General features: G+C 44.4%; 1 protein-coding gene across 1 annotated transcript in view; it reads right to left on the reverse strand.

Moving 5' to 3' along the window:
- Positions 1-620: 620 nt before the first annotated feature.
- The window catches only part of RHPN2 (rhophilin Rho GTPase binding protein 2), a 49,676-nt gene continuing 31,050 nt past the window's right edge, over positions 621-19,246 (reverse strand). The window contains exons 8-15 of the mRNA XM_081016661.1: positions 13,766-13,953; positions 10,979-11,135; positions 8,656-8,775; positions 7,362-7,556; positions 6,526-6,602; positions 5,057-5,203; positions 3,922-4,077; positions 621-3,250 (exon numbers count right to left, since the gene is read on the reverse strand). Of these exons, the coding sequence (XP_080872787.1) occupies positions 2,996-3,250; positions 3,922-4,077; positions 5,057-5,203; positions 6,526-6,602; positions 7,362-7,556; positions 8,656-8,775; positions 10,979-11,135; positions 13,766-13,953 (1,295 nt within the window). The 3' untranslated portion in view covers positions 621-2,995. The remainder of the gene's footprint in view (positions 3,251-3,921; positions 4,078-5,056; positions 5,204-6,525; positions 6,603-7,361; positions 7,557-8,655; positions 8,776-10,978; positions 11,136-13,765; positions 13,954-19,246) is intronic.

Genomic DNA, 19,246 nt, shown 5'->3' on the forward strand with positions numbered 1-19,246 from the left:
GGAGGAGGAAAACAAGAAAAAAATATTCTGAATCTCAGAAGCCAGAACAGCAAGAGGAATCGCTGCGCAGTGAAAGCAGCAATCCCTCTTGCTGTTCTGGCTTCTGGGATAGCTGCGCAGCCTGCATTCGTTCCATAAGACACACACACATTTCCCTTTACTTTTTAGGAGGGAAAAAGTGAGTCTTATAGAGCAAAAAATACGGTAATTCGTTCTGGAGGTCCGTTCTTAACCTGAAACTGTTCTTAACCTTAGGTACCACTTTAGCTAATGGGGCCTCCTGCTGCCACCGCGCGATTTCTGTTCTCATCCTGAAGCAAAGTTCTTAACCCAAGTACTATTTCTGGGTTAGCGGAGTCTGTAACCTGAAGCGTCTGTAACCCGAGGTACCACTGTACCTCTGCCAGAGACCCTGGAGAGGTGCTACTAATCATGGAAGATGATATTGAGCTAGATGGAAGAACAGCAACTGTGCAACATTGTAAAATTAACACAATATATACAAATATACCATACAGTTTTTCAACAATTTAGATATCAAAACGATATATTAAAAAGTAGAAATGCAAGTATTATACTGCCTGTGTTGCTATATGTAATACAATGAAATAATCAGAAGATTTGCTGCATGACTTGCTACACATATTTTATTAATGGACAGGATTGATTCCACAGTGTTAATTCAGATATTGCACAACAACAAAAAACAATAGCAGCAGCTGCTATTTATGATTTTTCCTTTCACAGAAGGATCATTATGAAGCAAGTTGTTTTAAATCTGCATTCTAAACAAATGTCAACAGTCAATCAGAATTGAAACTGTATCATACTGTTCATATTCAAATGGAAAATAAGTTGTTCCTCAGCAGAATTCACCTGCAGGACTCATTCTTAAATAAAATCTTTTAAAATTTATATATTTACACCCTACCATGTATAAACACAAAAGCCTAAGAAGAATCATGAGTTAATACAAAGTTAGTGGTCCAGATTTTCCAAAAACTTTCCACTTGAAACATTTCCTAAAATTTCAAATCAGCAGAAGCAATCTGAACTCCAGCGCAACCCAAAGCAGGAGCTCAGATGGAGTTAGGATTTCATCCGCTTAATCTGTATTGACCAAACATCGTAAGATCTACCCTGTAGACAATATTTCAGTCTAACACAACTGTGTTAGCAACCTGCAACTTTACAATGAACAGAAGTTATAGCAGCAATAAAACACAAAATTATGGGGTGGGGGAGAGATCACATTTACCAGCTGGCTGAGTTCCTAAGTCACTGGTGAATCCCTAAATTTCTCTTTAAGGCACCGTTAATTACATTGGAAGCGCTTTGGAATATTACTCCAAATACAGTGGCACTATGGAAGCTGCAGCTTGGGGTGGGGGCTGTGACCCTCCAGATGTTGCTGAACTACCAGTCACAAAATCCCCAACCAGCGGGCCTGCTAACTGGTTCTGATACTGGATTCCAACACAATCTGGAAGGTCACCACTTCCCCAGCTCTGCTGTAACTGAACTATACGTTTTTATAATGGTGTGAGCTTGATCCAGGCCAAAAGCGATTTTTTTATTGCCCCTTCCTATCTTTAACATCTGTAGCAATATATAACCCGGATAGTTTTAAAATGACACCACAAACTGCCATATTTACAGTTATTATTATTTGGCTTCACAGAGGTAAAGAACCTACAGCGTATCATGCAATTCTGAAATATTAGGACTGCTAAACCGTGTTTGTGAAAGGTATACTCAATGCCCTCTGCACATTACATAGCAGCACCATGGAAGATGCATTGCTGTGGGTCTATCCTGTGGTGGCACTGTAATGTTGGACTCCACATCTGGAGGGCCAGAGGTTCCCCACCATGTAACTTCATGGAAGAGAGGGCTATCAATGGTTGCTAGCCACAACGGATATGCTCTGCCCTCCACAGTTGGAAGCAGCAATGCTTCTGAATACCAGTTGCTAGAAACCATAGGAAGGGAGAGAAGCCTCTTGTGTTCGAATCCTGCTTGCTGGTTTCCCACAAGCAACTGTGAGAACAGGATGCTGGACTAGATGGGCCACTGGCCTGATCCAGCAGGCTTTTCTCTGTCCATAACGGGGACCATCTCCCAAGTTTGAGGGGACCTTTGACAAAGTGCTCTCAGATGAGCCCCCCCTCCTAAATTGACAAGTCCTAGCAGTGGGTGGTCACTCTGATTGGCACTGAACTGTTGCCATTTTAATTTCCCACAATGTTCTGAAACTTTGGGCAGACAGCGCACGAGCACCTGCTTATTAACTTAACCAAGGGATGGGGGAACCTGCTGCACCCCTGGTATTTGGGGACCCCCAGTTGTTTCCACCATCTTGGCCAGTGATTAGGGATTATGGTCAGAGATTATCTGGAGGGCCACCACATCAGCCTCCCCTGTAATCTTTGCTGGACTTCAATAGCTCCACATCAATGTACAGCGACAGGAGAACTGCCCCTAACTCTATGGCATTTTTGCAAGCAATTGTTTTCCTTCCTCTGCCAGTCTAAAGCGGACATTCAATCAGCCTTCGTTTAAAATTGCTGTTCATCACCGGTATCAGTATCGTGTCATGAACTTGCCCCTGCTATATACAATGACATTTTTAAAAATCCTTCATAAGTCTTTGCAGCTTATACTGCATGCTATAAACAACTATGTCTATAGTTTTGCTGGACAAATAATAACTAGGACAGAAACCCAGACAGGAATCTCACTTGTAGTCTGGTAGCAACATACGGAATTTTCTTTTCAAGCGAAAGGACTCCCAAATCTCTCCTGATGACAATGCTGTGCTTCTCCAACCCTGGCAGCGCAGGATCCTTAAAAACCATGTAGGGTGGGCCAGATGTCAGCTGGCAGTGCCGTAACTCTGGGCTTACTCCAGATTCACAAAAGGGCTACATTTCAGATTTATGGCACATGCATTCAGGGAACCTTTCCAGCAAGAATAAGCCTCTCTTTTCAAGTCCTAGTACAAGGAGCTGTCCGTACTCAAGAGTGTGAAAGGCGAGACAAGTTTCTTCTTGGTTGGGGTGCTTCCAGGCACAGCGGAAGGCAGGCAGAGTGTGCTGGCTGCTTTTTTTCTGTTCTTCGTTCCCCAACTCAAAAAGGAAAGTTTAGGAGCCACCTTCTTGGTCTTATCTATTTTATCTTCTTCCATAGCCAAACAAATCAGAGAGTATGTTTTCTGCATTCCTGCAGAATAAGTTGCACTTTTGTTATGCTAGGAGGGAAAGAGCATAAAAAATATTAATAATCAGTCATCCATGATGGGTCAACATTTGGAAGACAACAAAAGGGCATGCAGTGTGTGAACCATTTGCTGAGACAGATTTTGCCATTCTTCAGCATTAATTATATTCCATGATGGACACAGGCCAATCTAGACCACTGAACTTTGCTTGTTAGGTCTGGAAAGACTCATAGGGGGAAGCATGTTTTGTAAGAAGGCAATTTGTCCAGGGCTGCCTGCTTTTGAAAAGGGCTATATGCTCAGCGTTAAATTCCTGAAACATATACTTGGACAGATCACTAGCAGCAACTTTGGAAAAAATAAGAATTTAATACTAGTCTAGTTAGCATGGAGACTGCTGAGAAAAAGTGAAATCCTTTCCCTAGTTCCTAGATTTAGAAAACATCCAAAACCAACATGAAGTCTACAGAATAGAAAAACAACTTTAGAGGGAAACAATCATAGCTCCTCACCCAGACAGAGTATATTGAGTGGGCATGGAATGCTGGCAGGCCTTTTTTTGTGGGGGAGGGAGAAGGAGAATGGAATGGAGTATCCTTAGAAAGGGAATGGCTGCCTAGTGCCTTCAACAAGAGCACTCCATGTGGCAACGCTTTGTTGTAGGTTCCCAGCTCATATTTGAGAGTCACCTCTTTACTTACCATGGACACTGTGTTATCTTGGCAGCTGATGACCTGGATCTCAGTCTCTTGCCTGCTGACATTTCTCAATTTTTCCAAGACCTCACTCACTCCCAGCCATTTGCAATCCACGCCTTCAATGGAAACGACACAGTCTCCTTCTTTCAGACCTGCCAACTTAGGATCAATGGGTACATCTTAGTATCAGCTGAGATTGGGCAGAAAGCAACATGGGCCCCTCTGGACATCCTTTTTATTGCGTATATCTTTGATGCTTCATGCTCATGATGCTATCAGGACAGTCATACACAATCCTATTTTCAATTCTGTTTGCACATGCAAATCTTTTGGGGCTTCATTTTGTTACAGATTCTATAACTTCCTGCTAAAAATCCGTGTCAAATATAACAAATTTTCTGGGGTTTGGGGGTTTTTTGTTTCGTCCTCCAGACAGCAATAATGTGGTAGCTTTGGAGAAGTATTGCAGAACTGCTGAAGCAGGTTAAGTCCACTACTAGTGTATCATTACTGCGTCAAAAAGATGTCGCAGAAGATACCAGCAGAAAAGCCCCTGTCCAGAGCGGCCCCAGGTAACATTCTCTGGAAATATTTCCTTCCCATATATGGCATACAGTATGTGAGTGGTCAGGTGCTGCCTAACCCAGAGAATGCTGCCTCTCACAGTGAAGGATAATCATAATTAAAGTCACAGGTATGCAATCCTATGTACATGTAAACTGGGAAGGAAGCCCCATTGAAGAACACCTAGCCTTTTCTCTCCACCTGCTGCTCTTTCTCTTTCTTATCCCCTTCCAAGGCTGTGCCCCAACTTCACCTTGTCCATACCTGACACAGAATCTGCCCCCATTGACCCACCCACTTCACAGGCCTGCTGTTGCGAGCAAGACCTCAAGGTACAGGAGAACAGGTTTTTAATTTTTTGCCTCAGGCCTTCCTACCCCTGCTGTAAGGGGAAACTGAACAGCTGTGCAAGAGAGGGAAAGTTCAGCTTTTGCTAATATTTAACTCTGAAAATTTTGCTGAAATTAATGCGATACCCTCTACACCAAACGTGGAAGGTCCCAGTGTGCAGTGAAGCTTTCCCATAGAGCCCTGTAAAGCCAGTGGAACGCAGCATAGGGAGAGTCCTACTTACTGATGCAGGGCAATCTGGATCCAGGCAGTAAACATGCACTGGGGGGCCTCCTTTCAAGGTAAACCCCAGACCCTCAGCTTCACACTGGAAACGGACAGTGCGAGGAGCAGTCCACCTCTGCTTTGCTGAAAAGACCGTCAGCGGACCCTGAAAGAGGAAGAGCAGTACGGACCATTATCCTTGGTGATCTGCAAATGTTAAGATGAGCCATAGAAACTCTCCACCGCATGTGGGGGGCAATGGTGGCTGGTGTCCATTGAGACTGGTGGGGCACAAGGCAGGGAGCCCAACACTAGGTGGCGCCAGAGCCAACTCATTCTAGTCTTGCCCCCAGCCTCCTCCTTCCTGCTGAGTTCTATGTGGGAACCACCCCCTGGCCTTGTTAAGTCAAGTCAGAAGGCAGGCAGGTGCAGGCTGGCTGAGGGTACACTGAAGCTGGTGGGGCAGTGCTTCACTAGCCCCAGTGGAACAGCCTCCACTACACATGACCATCCTCCCTCTTTTTCTCTCCTCTTTCATATTACCTAGAAATGTCCTTGCAATTTTTATGACATTTATGCCGCCCTGAGCTCTTTTGGGAGGATGGGTAGGATATAAATTTAATAAATAAAACCTAAATAATATTTTCTTAAGCCTGGTACAGATGTATGGCCATTTGATCAATTAGGTCCAATGTTACGCATTCTGCTGACTACTCTGCTAAACCATAGTTAACATTAACAATAATGAATAAGCCATAGTTAAAGCTGTGAAGGTACCAGTTCCCAGAAACTGCAAGCGGGGAGAGTGCTGTTGCACTCAGGTCCTTATTTCAGGATTTCCAAAGTTGGCCACTGTGAGAACCAAATGCTGGACCGGATGAGCCTTTGGCCAGATCCAGCAGGTTCTTTTATGTTCTTAAGAGGAAGGTGTACACAAGGCCAAGGACGGCAGGAGAGGAGCGCTCAAGCCTGAGGGGTGTTCCTAATGTCTTAACAATAGGTACCAGGAAATGCTCTGTCTGCATCAGACTGTCAGTGAGGATCCAAGAGAAAAAGCAAATTTTACTTTTTACCCCTCTTAATCCAAGTGGTTCATGGTGGTGTGCATGCACATGTAAACACAAATAGCTTAATCCACATTAACAACACACACAAATCTATAGTCCAGACTAAACAGACATGTACCTCAACGCACCTGACAAGTCAACAGATCCCGACTAGGTTTGGCTAAACTGGCAGAACCCTGACTTGGGACGAGGATCTGAACAGAAAGCTAATTCTGTATTCAGATCACAGAAGTACAGTCTCCACTGCTAGTTGCAAGGGTTTAATGTATGCAATTTGAAAAGCTTCCCTTAATGAGCTCTATTAACTGCAGACTCATAGTGAATTTCCCTTTAACAAGAAAATGAATTTGCATTCATTAGAAGCAAAATTACAGAGGGGCACCCGAGCAAACAGGAACAGGCAAGGTTGCTTCATACATACCAGCCTCTCAAAGAAGTCTTTGACTTTGACCTTGGAGAACAGAGGGGCAACCGCTTCTATTTTATGGTCTGTCTTAGCTATAAAAAAACAAAACAAAACTTAGTATTATTATTTCCCCCACATACACACTTTTGGCAAGGAGTGCAGAGCAGCACACATCACTTTCCCACCCAGCCCCCATTTTATCTTCACAACAACCCTCTGAGGTTGCTAAGGCCCCGATTAAGCCTCCATCTTGTCAGGAAGACAGAGCAGCTTCTACCAGAAGCAAGGCTATCTGGGTGCTTTGGAGCTCCCTTCCACAGAAGGCTTGTTTCGCCCCCTTCCTCACGACGTTGAGGCATTTATTTATTATTTACAGCATTAGAGGTCACCCAATAACAAAGCCATTTATAATGAAGCTGAAAACAATGGGTTTTGCTGTCATATTGTTGGGAATTATCCTTTTCTTTTAGTATTTTTTTTGCTCCTGGTTTTCAGAACAAGCTTGGCTTTCTTTTGATCAGTTTTTTTGAAGTGAGATTGTGATAAAGTTTTTCTAAACCACCCTGGTGCCATTTATTTGAAGAGCGGTATAAGAAGTAAACTAACAAAATTAGCATGCCAAGAACTTCCCTCTCCCCCTGCCTAGTGGGTCCTGGGCTGACACAAGATTTGGACGAGGCCCTTCTCAGCCAGCAGTTCAAGAGCTAAAGCTCCCGCTTGCTGATGCTGCTGATGCTTATTTAAATCCTGCCTTTTTCCCTGACAGGGATTCAAGGCGGCTTTCAGATAAAATAGAAACAATACATGGAAGGGATTCGATTCCGGGGCACCCCGGACTATAAAGGACTTACAGAGGATATCTGGAGCCTGCAGCAAACTCGAAAAGTCATCTTCCTGCTCCTGCTGTGAATATTTGAGAAGGGACCGCTTGTGGGCAACTGACAGGATTTCCTGGAGCACCTCAATATTCCGGAGCTTTTTGCACAAGCCACAAACCCTCAAGGCTTCTTCATGATGAACAATGGCTCTCCGCAGGTGAGCTTTTGCTGGGGAAAGCAAATATACAGGACCATAACACAAGGGTTAGCTCCTAAAATATACTCCCCGCTCCCCGCCACTTCATGTTCCATAAATGTCAATGTAGATTGGCCCCATCACAACCAGAAGCCTAGCTGCTGTGGTCAAACACCCAACTCCCACAATCCTTAGCAAAACTGAACAAGCTTTGCAGAAGACATTTCAAAGACCGGCATGCAATCGTAAGGATTGTTTCAGTGAGGGCAGGAACATGGGATCTTCTGAAATTTAAAGGCCTGACTTGCTGGTCACAGCAAAGCACGTACACACACACATGCCTGGATTCACTCTTGCCAGCTGTATGGAAGAGCAAAACAATCCCTCGTGTTTGAGGTGATATGGGAGCCATGTGCATATGGTGCTTGAGAGCTTAGCCATCACAGATGCTCCTGTCACAGGAGCATGTTCAACAGAGGAGCCCTTTTTAAATCATTACTTCCTACGGAAATAGGTTACCTGCTATCTTCTGGCAAGGGTAAGGCAGGACACATGGCATCCTATCACTATCTCACCTGAAAACATCCAACATCTACTGCTCTTTCTTCGGCCTTCAGATATATGGTTATGAATGCTGTCCAAGTTTTTGTTTATTTAATTTTTGCATCTACATCCCACCTTGCCTTCAAAAGGTTAGAAATCAATTAATTTCTAGCAAAATTATTCTTTGTGCTCCTAGGTGGGTAACGCTGCCCCGGGGCATCTCAGTGCTTGGGGAAATGGGGGACACAGGTAATGATCCCTTTTGTGACTCACAAGTGGACATGAGGATCTGGCTAGCTGTGAGTGGCATAATCAGGTTCCTCCTCTGTCCCTCCACACCTTCAGTCATCAACCTCCCCACTGAAGGCAGCAGAGCCATGTGGACAAGTCTTACTGAGAACGGGTGGGGTGGCTGTATCAAATTGCACCAGTTTGGGGAGGAATGGGAAGGTGGCTGAAGCAAAGATCAGAATCTGCCTGCATGTCTGGCTGTTCAATCCATGATTTTTGGTTCTAAACCAGGGTTAGTGAAAGCCCTGGTTTGAGGCAATGTCTGGACTGAGCCAAGATAAGGAAGCTTGCCCTCACCAAGTTGTTTCCGCTGAACTCGGTCCCGCAAAACAGCCAAAGGGGTCAGTCCTTCCGGCATGTGGTCATACAGCTGCGAAAAAGCCTTTTCCTGTTGGTCTTCATCATCATTCTGGCGCACTAGAATGGTGTAAACAAATGCACATGAAAGAGAGGATAAATACAGGTTTACTTTCATTTCCGTCTGGTTGAGATGCCTCAAGGTCTGCTAAGTGAAGGTGTGGCCTGAAAACATGAACAACAATCTCTAAAACCTGTTTAAGTGGACTACTCTTTACATTATTTTGGATTCTTCATAGGCTCGTTTTGCTGACAGATGCCTGAATGTCATGGCATGCTCACCAAGGCTACTTTACTCAGAATGTTAAAAAAAAGCACACCTTCCGTCTTCAAACCTGTTTGCAAACATTAGCTAATTACAGAATAACAAGGAAATAGAGGGCAAGGGAACTTGAGCTCTACCAAAGTGCAATTTTATTGTTTAGTTTAAGATTTACTGCCATATGTAGCAGATTTTTAGATCAAGTATGGAGAATGTCCCCAGCCAGAGGGCCACATTTCCCCTTGTCCAAAGGTCTGGGGACCACATACCAGGGGGGGTATGGCAAGTATCAAACACACAAAGTTTACAGAGCACCATTTTTGAAATTAGAGGAGAAGAAATGGCAGAGCACAAAAGGATAATTTCTCTGGCATAAGGTGCATATTAAGATACACAAATAATATACTCTTCTTAAGCTGGACCATTAGGGTATCTTTTTACCCACCCTAAATAAATTGGTAGGTGGTACCACTGAATCATCACCAGCCAACCTTAGCAATTGGCAGGTTTGTTAGTGATGTAATTTGCATACATGTTATAATAATAGTTGTGTCCTTCTCAAGTCTGCATGTGCTGGCTAAGTAATTCCTCCCATTTCTTTCATCAGGCTGTCCAAAACTACATCAAGCAAGCATCTGGTTGGCCACCATGAGAATAAGATGCTACACTTGATGGACCATTGGCCTGATCCAACAGGCTAGTGTTATGCTCTTAAGTTCTTAAACAGACAAGGAAACCAATTTTCCAGATGGGGAATGCCAAAGTTATTAAAAGGCTGTGTCCATGTTTTTTTGGGGGGGGGTTGTTGTTTTTTCTGGACAAGGGTGATATGATCCTCAGACAACAACCTGACTCCATCCCTACCACACACACATACATGCATGCAGTTTGGAAGAATTAAAAAGAGGCTTTTATTTTGCTGATCAAAATATCCTACATTTCACCTGTGAAAAAAGGGGACATTATTGCATTCAAATGCCTGCTGTAACCAAGCATAAGCACCTGTAACTTATTTTATTTTATTCATTTATTCATATATAAATACATGAATTTATTTCTCATCCAAATGCATAAGCATCATTCAGGTTAGCTACCAGCAGTTAAAAACGCAATCATAATAGCAAACAGATTCTTACTACAAAATGCGAGAGAGATAGGCCCAGCATGCTGTGCTTCAAAGCTACTGATTCCCTGGCAAGGCAAAAGCCTAATGGAACAAAAAGGACTTTCACTAGCCAGCAGAAGATCATCAAATAAGCCTTGCGGGACAAGGTGTACCACAATATTGGCACAGTCACTGAGAAGTCCCCGCCCTCTCTGTCTCTCTCCCCTTCCCAACAACCATGTCTCTGCCTTTGGTGGGAGACAAAGTAGAGCTTCCTCCTTGATCAGAGAAACCATATTTTGTGCAGTGTGTCATAAAAAGACTAGTCTTCCCCACCCTGGTGACCTCCTGGTGTTTTTGACTACAACTCCCATCAGCCCCAGCCAGCATGGCCAGGGGTGATGTCAACTGTAGTCCAAAAGATCTGGAGGGCATCAGGCGTGGGAATGCTGGCTTAAGAGTGTCCAAGACGTCTGCTGGGCTACCACATAAGAGCCTGCTAGATCAAGACAATGGCCCATCTCGTGCAACATCCTGTTCCCACAGTGGCTGAACAGTTGTCTGTGGGAAACCAGCAAGCAGGATTTGAGCACAAGAGCAACACTCTCGTCTCCTGTGGTTTTCAACAACTGGTATTCAGAAGCATTGCTACCTCCAACTGTGGAGGCCGAAAACAGTCATCATGGCTAGCAGCCATCAATAGCCTTCTCCTCCTCCATTCATTTGTCTAATCCTCTTTTAAAGCCATCCAAGTTGGTGGTCATCACTGCTTCCTATGGGAGCAAGCTCCATAGTTTAACACACACAAGTCTAACACCAGCTCCTCCCATGTTTCTTGGCTTGCGCCATTTGCTGAAACAAAGCAAAGAAGCGAATGAATACAAAACCTGACTTACGTTGGTGGTCACTCAAAATTGTTGCAACAAAATAATGTGCCAATGCTCTGAAATGGTCCGATTTGACTTGAGCCAGTTTTGACCAGGAATAAGGGATGTTCTCCTTGACTGGTGCTTGACTCATTGCTGTGTTAACAAGCATGTATGTTTCTCCAACCTGAAAACAAAAGCACAAAGTCCAACTCAGACATTTTCCTTGTCATTAAAAGCTCAGTCATCTGTGGGTAATGCCAACCATTTGCGGATAGTCAATAGGGTGTGCACACCTAGGAGGATTTGTAGGCTGGAAAGGTAGAAATTAGGAAGGATTCAAAACAAAAACTGTGAACCATTGGTGTTTTCTCCACATGCACTCACCCATGTGAGTGTGGAAGCTGAATGGCTGAAGCAAGAAGAGTGACTTTAAATGAAACAGGAAAAGCAACAGTCTAAGGCCTCCTCACTGGATGAAATCTGCCGTGGTCCCTGAGAAGCGCAAGCAGAGTTCCACTCAAGCTTTCTTGCTTTTTCCTTCCTGATGAGGTTTGGGGGACCCTCAAGAGCAATGTGTGATGTTGTGTGCATGTACAGCAGCAGAAAGGAAATCCATGGGAATTGGTTAGTGCACCCCACCCCCTGGCCTAAGCAGAAATCCCTTCAGCTACTGCAGGAGCATCTCTGGATGTTGCCTGTTGGGACCAGGGAGGTCCCACCCAGCAATGCCTTAAGATCCAGGAGGGTTTGGGAGTAACAGCCACTGTGGTACTATACAATCCACTATTCTTGCTCTGAGTCAAAACTTTGCCTCTTGTCCTGCCTCCTTAAAACACCAGGTTTTGCACAGGAAACTGCTTCATGCCAGGTCCATCTGCCATGACACCTCTTAGGGTCTCTGGCACAGGTCTTGCCCCTTGCCTGATCTTTCAACTTGTGTGGGTGGGGAGGGGAGAACCCCAGGCCTGAGTGGAGTTGAAATTTGGCCCTCTGGGGCACTTTATCCAGCCTCGGGGGTTCTCCTTTGATCACGCCCCCTTCACCAGCCCTGCTCTGCACCTTCCTCAAGTGCTTTTTCTTGGCTGGAATGCATCCTGCAACTACAACAATGCCTTTTGTTTGCCTTAGATGAAGGATGGACGTGTGTGTGTCTCTCTGTGTGTAGAAACCTTTGACTTTTGCAAAGCCTGTAATGTAGACAACCATACAAAGGGAAAAGTCACACCCCTTGTTCCACCCACTTTGGCCTCTGGCCCCAACCACCACTGACATGTGCCCCCCCCCCCCCAGAAGGTTCCCCATGAGAGAATAAGGCACTGAACTAGAGGACAGAGCCAGGTATCTTCTCCATGCAAAGCATGTGCTCTGTTACTGAACCTTGAACCCACACTGTCCACATTCTCTCATTACCAGCCAGGGAGTTTTTAAAAAAAGAGGGAACAGTAGAAACTTATTTGTTTTCTAATGAATGTAAAATTTCACATTCTTAGTGTAATCTGAATTATCTTGACTATGAAAGGGCATTGTCTGAGTCCTTTATACTGTGGAATATACTGTGTAGAAACTATACATTTAAAGCACATAAGCACTTTCCATCCCTTCAAACAATTCTGGGCACTCTAGTTTCCCTCTCACAGAATTACAATTCTCCCAGCAACCCTTCACAAACTACAGTGCCCAGAATTCTTTGTGGGAAAGAAAGTGCTTTGAATGTGCTTCAAGTAATCTACCTGCTATAATGGGGGTTGCATAATTGGTAGGCAATCTTTCAGTTGCCTTAATGAGAAGAACTGTTGGCAGATGGCTAATTTAATCAACATGCACTTGTTTCTGAAGAGCTAGATTAAAATCTGGATTTAGGTCTTGCTTGCAACCATGCCACTGGAACTTAGCATTTGCAAGCCAAAGTCTGCAGAGGCAGCTTTAAGTCATGTGCTCCATTGACCTTCGTTGGCCGCTGCAAACTGAGGTACTTTATTTGCTCACCAGGTTATGCAGTTTGGTCATCAAAGCCAATTTCTCTCAGGCGCAATTCATGCACTCCCTGGCAACCTTCCTCTGCCTGTTTCGAATTCTGAGGAGGAGCCTTCTTTTTCTGAGAATCCCAAGGTAGGCAGGGTGAGATTCCCAGCTGGAATGTGCATGCCCAACTCCCCCCCCCCCCGCTCTTTTAAAAGTTTGGCTGGCGGTAGAACAATTGTTTGCAAGTCAATTCCAGCAGTGGGAGAGATGGGAGGCAGGCCCATTCCACCTGATGGACCCCATCAGACTCCTCCTGTTCTTGAACTGTCCCCATTCCAATTCCATTTCATTATAAGAAATACTTTAAAACTTTTAAAAATTGTGCCTGAGCTTGCCTTTTCCTCTTCCCTCCCCATTTCCTCTTCCTTCTGCTTCACATCTTTTTTACATTGCAAGCCTGTGGGGAAGAACTGCCTTGTTTTTAACTGACTGTATGTAATTTGCTCTGAGAGCAACTTTCCAGGAGAGTGGCTGTCTGCTTTGCATGCAGGAGGCTCCAGTTTGGTTCCAGGGAGATCCAGATAGGGGACATTCCCAGCCCTATCTGCAACCTTGGAGAGCTGCTGCCAGCCAGTGTGGACAATACTGAGTTAGATGGACCAATGTTATGACTGTGTAAGGTTCTATGTGTGTTCCTATGTTTCCATTTTTTAAAAAAAGTATTCCATTCATATTGACATAAGATTATATGAAAGTTCTACAGTTATGATTCTCCGATGGCTAGTTCAGACATGCCACAGTCAAATAATAAAAGCATGCCTATATGAATAGGACCTTCACCTTGTCACCTACCTTTGCCACTTCCTGGGCCATTTTCACAAGTGTGAAAAATTCATTTTGTATTCCGGGAAGGCAAATCTGCTCAAAGTCACATTCCTGAGCCTGAGCCAACATCATCTTGACCAGCACACTCAGCATGGCAGGGCTCATGTCGTAACTTGGAGTGTGAGTAAAAGTCTCTTTTAGGTAATTTAAAACTCCTGAAATGGGGAGGGGAGGGAACAAAAAAATGTTAGTAGTGATATGATGTTTATAAGATATCTTGATTACTGGCTAACAAAATACCAAGTGTAAATTAAAGCTGTAACAATAGCTACTTCGGCTTTGTGTGTGGTGGACACACTAAAGTATTCAGGTGTGAGGAACCTTTGGCCCTCCAGCTGTTGCTGATCTACAACTCCCAGAGGCCCCAGCAAGCATGGCCAATGGCCAGGGGTGATGGGAGTTGTAGTTCAGCAACAACTGGAGGGCCAAAGGTTTCCCATACCTGCATTAGATAGCCAAGCATTCAGTATGCATTATCTGAAGCAGGCCAGACTTTTCTCTCCAACACAGGAATCTGACAAGTGGGTGGGGCTGCTTTTGGCCTTGCAGTTTTGAAATTAAACTGCATGGGCACAAGGCCCAGAGCAGCACGTAGATGTCCTGTGGCTCACTGGCACTGACTTGGAGCCCTGAGTGGCTCTTGGAAGCCCTGGCAATCTACTGATTACTCAAAGGTTCAGGAAAGGGCAACAAAATGATCAAAAGGGTGGCGTGAGGAAAGGTTACAGCATTTGGGCTTTTTAGTTTAGAGAAAAGGTGAATTAAGAGGCGACATGATAGGAGTTTATAAAATTATGCACGGAGTGAAGAAAGTGGATAGAGAAAAAGTTTTCTCCCTCTCTCATGACACTAGAACTTGTGGACATCCCATGAAGCTGACAGGACAGATAAAAGAAAGGACTTTTTCATGCAGCGCACAGTTCAACTAAGGAACTTGCTCCCACAGGAGCTGGTGGTGACCACTGAAGTGTGGGTGGGTTCCCACAAGGCAAGACACAGTGATAACAGCAAGAACCTTGATTGAACTAACAGACAACAGGGGCAAAGCAACTGCTTGTATACATTTCTGAAGCCCTGGGCCACTCCCAATGTTGATTGGTTGTCTAAACTTCCAATCTGTGAATCATGACTAAGAGTTTAAGGGCCAATGGCAGAGGTCCAAATCCTGAAATGTTCTGTGGTTGGATATCATGTATCAAATCAGAACACAGGAGCTCAGAATCCTTAGTCCAGACTCAAGCTCAGGCAAACACAGACCACCAATGAATACATAATGGCCACCAACTTAGATCACTTTAAATAATAATAATAATAATTATAATAATAATAATTTATACCCCGCCCATCTGGCTGAGTTTCCCCAGCCACTCTGGGCGGCTCCCAATCAAGTGTTAAAAACAGTACAGCATTATATATTAAAAACTCCCCTGAACAGGGCTGCCTTCAGATGTCTTTTAAAGATAAGATAGCTGCTTATTTCCTTCACATCTGAAGGGAGGGTGTTCCACAGGGTGGGCGCCACTACCGAGAAGGCCCTCTGTCTGGTTCCCTGTAACCTCACTTCTCGCAATGAGGGAACAGCCAGAAGGCCCTCGACGCTGGATCTCAGTGTCCGGGCTGAACGATGGGGGTGGAGACGCTCCTTTTATTTTATTTATTTTATCCTTTCATTTTTTATTTATTTATTTATTTATTTACTATTTATTATTAATTGAATTTATATACCACCCTATACCTGGGGGGTCTCAGGGCGGTTTAAAGGTGATTAGCCAAATTCAATGGCTACTAGCCATGATAGCTATGCTCCAACTCTAGAGACGGAGGCAGCAATGCTTTGGAATCCCAGTTGCCGGAAGCCACAGGAGGGGAAGCGGCGCTTGTGCTCAGGTCCTGCTTGCAGGCTTCCCATTGGGGCCAATGTGAGAACAGGATATTGGATTAGAAGGGCCATTGGCTTGATCCAGCAGGCGATTCTTATGTTCTTAGAGCACCACACATAGTTCTATGCACACCTCTTTTTGGCCCAACTCACTCTTTACTTGCTCCACCCCTGGCATCATATATGACATCAGTTGGGCAGGTGGGTGAGTCTTGGCCTAAACTGCCTCAAAGGCTAAATGCGGAGGCCTGGTGGACCTAATTAGGCTCATGGCCTGGAGGTTCCCCACCACAGAGTTAGACTGTGTGCACACTATATGTTTAAAACACTTTCTTTCCCTCAAATAATTATGGGCACTGTAGTTTGGTACAGGTTTCTGTAACTGTGAGTGCCCCGAATTCTTTAACGGGAAAGGATGCTTTGAATGTGCTTTAAAGGTACGGTATGCACAAAGGCCCAAGAGTGCCGGACTACTACCAAGGAGACCCAGGTTCCAATCTTATTCTGCCACGCAGCTTGCTGTGTGATTTTGGGCCACTCTCACTCTGGCCTACCTCACAGGGTTGTTGTGAGGATAAAAGAGTGGCAGTGAAAAGGAACCTCGCAAGTGGTACCTGAGTTCCTTGGAGGAAATGTGGGATAAGAAGAGTTTGGATTTGATATCCCGCTTGATCACTACCCTAAGGAGTCTCAAAGCAGCTAACATTCTCCTTTCCCTTCCTCCCCCACAACAAACACTCTGTGAGGTGAGTGGGGCTGAGAGACTTCAGAGAAGTGTGACTGGCCCAAGGTCACCCAGCAGCTGCATGTGGAGGAGCGGAGACGCGAACCCGGTTCCCCAGATTACGAGTCCACTGCTCTTAACCACTACACCACACTTGGCAATTGACAGCAACACTGAAATGGCATGGCAGTTAGGAGAGGGACGAAAAAGAGCAGAGGCATTTGAGGGTCTCAGGAGGAAGAGAAATCCCTTAGTAACTGAGCCAGGGCACTCCCTCGAGCAGAGTCTGGAGCCAAGCCAGAGCTCTGCCATAGCAGCAAGCAAGCCAAAATGAAGTTAGATGACAAACTATCCTTTTGGAAAATTAAAACAAACATTTACTGTAGTATAAGCACTAAAGTAATACTTGCATGCTGGTGTTGAAATCTAATCTCAAAAATGCACCTTACCCAACCAGTTTGTCAAGTTTCAGAAGCAAGTTTTTAATTGCCCAATATGACAGAGAATGGAGCATTGCATTATTTGGTTCTGTGAATTCCCCCATCCCCCCACGCAAGGGGGTTACTGACATTATGGCGGAGCTTTTGCTAGTTTTAAATTTCCTGCTTCCATTGTCATATGAAAAGCAGTCTTGGGTGGGGCAATCTTTTATTAAATGCTCCATTTCTAATAGGCTTTGCCTTAAAAGCGGCTGTAAAATTCTGGGAGCAAAGGTTCTTCTCAACTTCTCACAGAAAAAGATGTCAGCTTTAGATAAAAAAAATTGCCAGACCCTCAATTTCTTAACAGATCCACAGAAAAATGTCCACAGCAGCTTGTCTTGGTTTAGTTCATCCTTACATCGTAAGTACTTCAGCCGTGACCTTTTTTTTTTTTTTGTCTCTTAAGTACATATATGTATTCACAGGGTTGTGTTTATAGACCAAAGCCATAGCAACAATCTTCCCTCTGTCCACAAAGAACTATGTGTACAGTTATGAATGATAACGCATTGTGCACAATGCTGTGTGGTCACGCCCCACAGGTACAATGAAAAGCATTTTGCTGGAAAGGCAAACTGAAACACATCTTTGAAGCAGACAGATTTAGGCTGGGTGCCCATCTCAGAATAATCTCAGCTGGGCCTGTGTGTAGTTTTGATTGTGTTCAAGGGTGGGGGAGGCAGAATCCTGCTCCATCGGAGAAAAACAGATTCTCTGCCGAGTACAAATTATCCAAATTAGACAAACACGAATGGGACCTGCAACAAAATGTTGCAGTGTGTAGCTTGCAGCTGCTGTTCAGAGATTAAGCCATTCCAATTCATTCCATTCCTCCCCCTGCCAACCAGCCAGGATTCCATGACCACAGATAGCACTTAGTCCTTGTTGGGCTATACTTAGAGGTGTCGGTCACCCCTCCCAAAAAAAACCCCACAACTTTTTGGGACTTCTGAAAATCTTGGCTTTCTCCCAAGTCTTTTGATATTTACCTCTTGTGCACAGATGGTACAATTGTGGAAAATTGTCCTGCCAGGCTTAGCTAGGTCACAGCCCCTCGCCTTGGGAGGAAGGGCTACCAACCCCTTTGGGTCTTTTTTCTTCCACCATGTGAACCCAAACAGTACAGATGTCTAAGCTGGATGCTTGAAGCTTAGACCGCATGGCTTTAGCAAGCCATCTTTGTATTTCTATACTATACAAGTAATATAGAAAGTCTTATCATTTCGTAAGTTAAACTGCCTGTTTTTTCTTGCTGCTGTATGTAAAAGCACATGAATCTGACCTTTGAATAATTTGTAAGTAAACCATTTTTAACTTACCAAATGTATGGTCTCTTTCTATGCTAAGAGAAGTGGGTAACTTTGGAAGCAACTTAGAAGGGAATATTTTAAAGGTCTAACAGCCTATATTTCCACTCTTCTTTTGCTGCATGTTTTGTGATTTTAAAATCTCTTCTGGGACTCTCTCACCAAAGAGTACTTGTCCCAAACCTGGATCTGGGCATCCAGGGAATACTCCGTGTATTTCTACATATTCTATTTTTCCCTTTAACTAAACCAAATTAAAACCAGCAAAAGTAAACCTTAGGGCACAGAAAATGCCCTCAGTCTCCTGTGACCACCACTGCAAGGAAATACAAACCAAGGTATGTGCTGGGTTCCCTGAAATGACTCACCCATCTGAGATTGATGTGCACAATACAGGAAGCCATTGCACTTTGGGTGGGGATAATTTAAAGCGTGGATCATTGGAGACACAGGAAGCCGCCTTATACCAAATCAGACCCTCGGTCTCTCCAGCTTAGTACTACAGTGACTGGCAGCAGCTCCCTATGGTATTAGCCAGACTTTCCTAGCTCTACCTGAAGATGCTGCCAGGGACTGAACCTAGGACCTTCTGCATGCAAAACAAGGGCTCTGCCACCAAGCTACAGACAGCCCTTCCTTTGGAGTATAAACTGCAATAAATTATATACCAGCCAGTGCAATTCCTACCTTAGGGAAGGAGAGGAGAAAGACTTATGAGACTTAAAAAGCTGTTAATAATGGACCACAGTCTAAGGCCTTGAAACTACATCTCATTAATTGTTAACCATAATATTCACTTTGGGTTGCATCCAAAGTTAGAAAGGAAACCCATGAAAATGGCTGAGTATAACTAACACTGTCACTTCATTTCAGTGGGTATACTCCTGAATAAAACTTAGGCTGCATGCACACCACGCGTTTAAAGCGCGTGCACACACACACAAAATACTGGGAATTGTAGTTTACCCCTCACAGAGCTACGATTCCTAGGGTTTGGGGGGGCTGGGGTTATCAATATATGCTGTGTATGTAGCTTAAATCGATACAACCCTTAGT

The sequence above is a fragment of the Podarcis pityusensis genome (assembly GCF_964106645.2).
Source record: "Podarcis pityusensis genome assembly, chromosome: 8".
NCBI lineage: Eukaryota > Metazoa > Chordata > Lepidosauria > Squamata > Lacertidae > Podarcis > Podarcis pityusensis.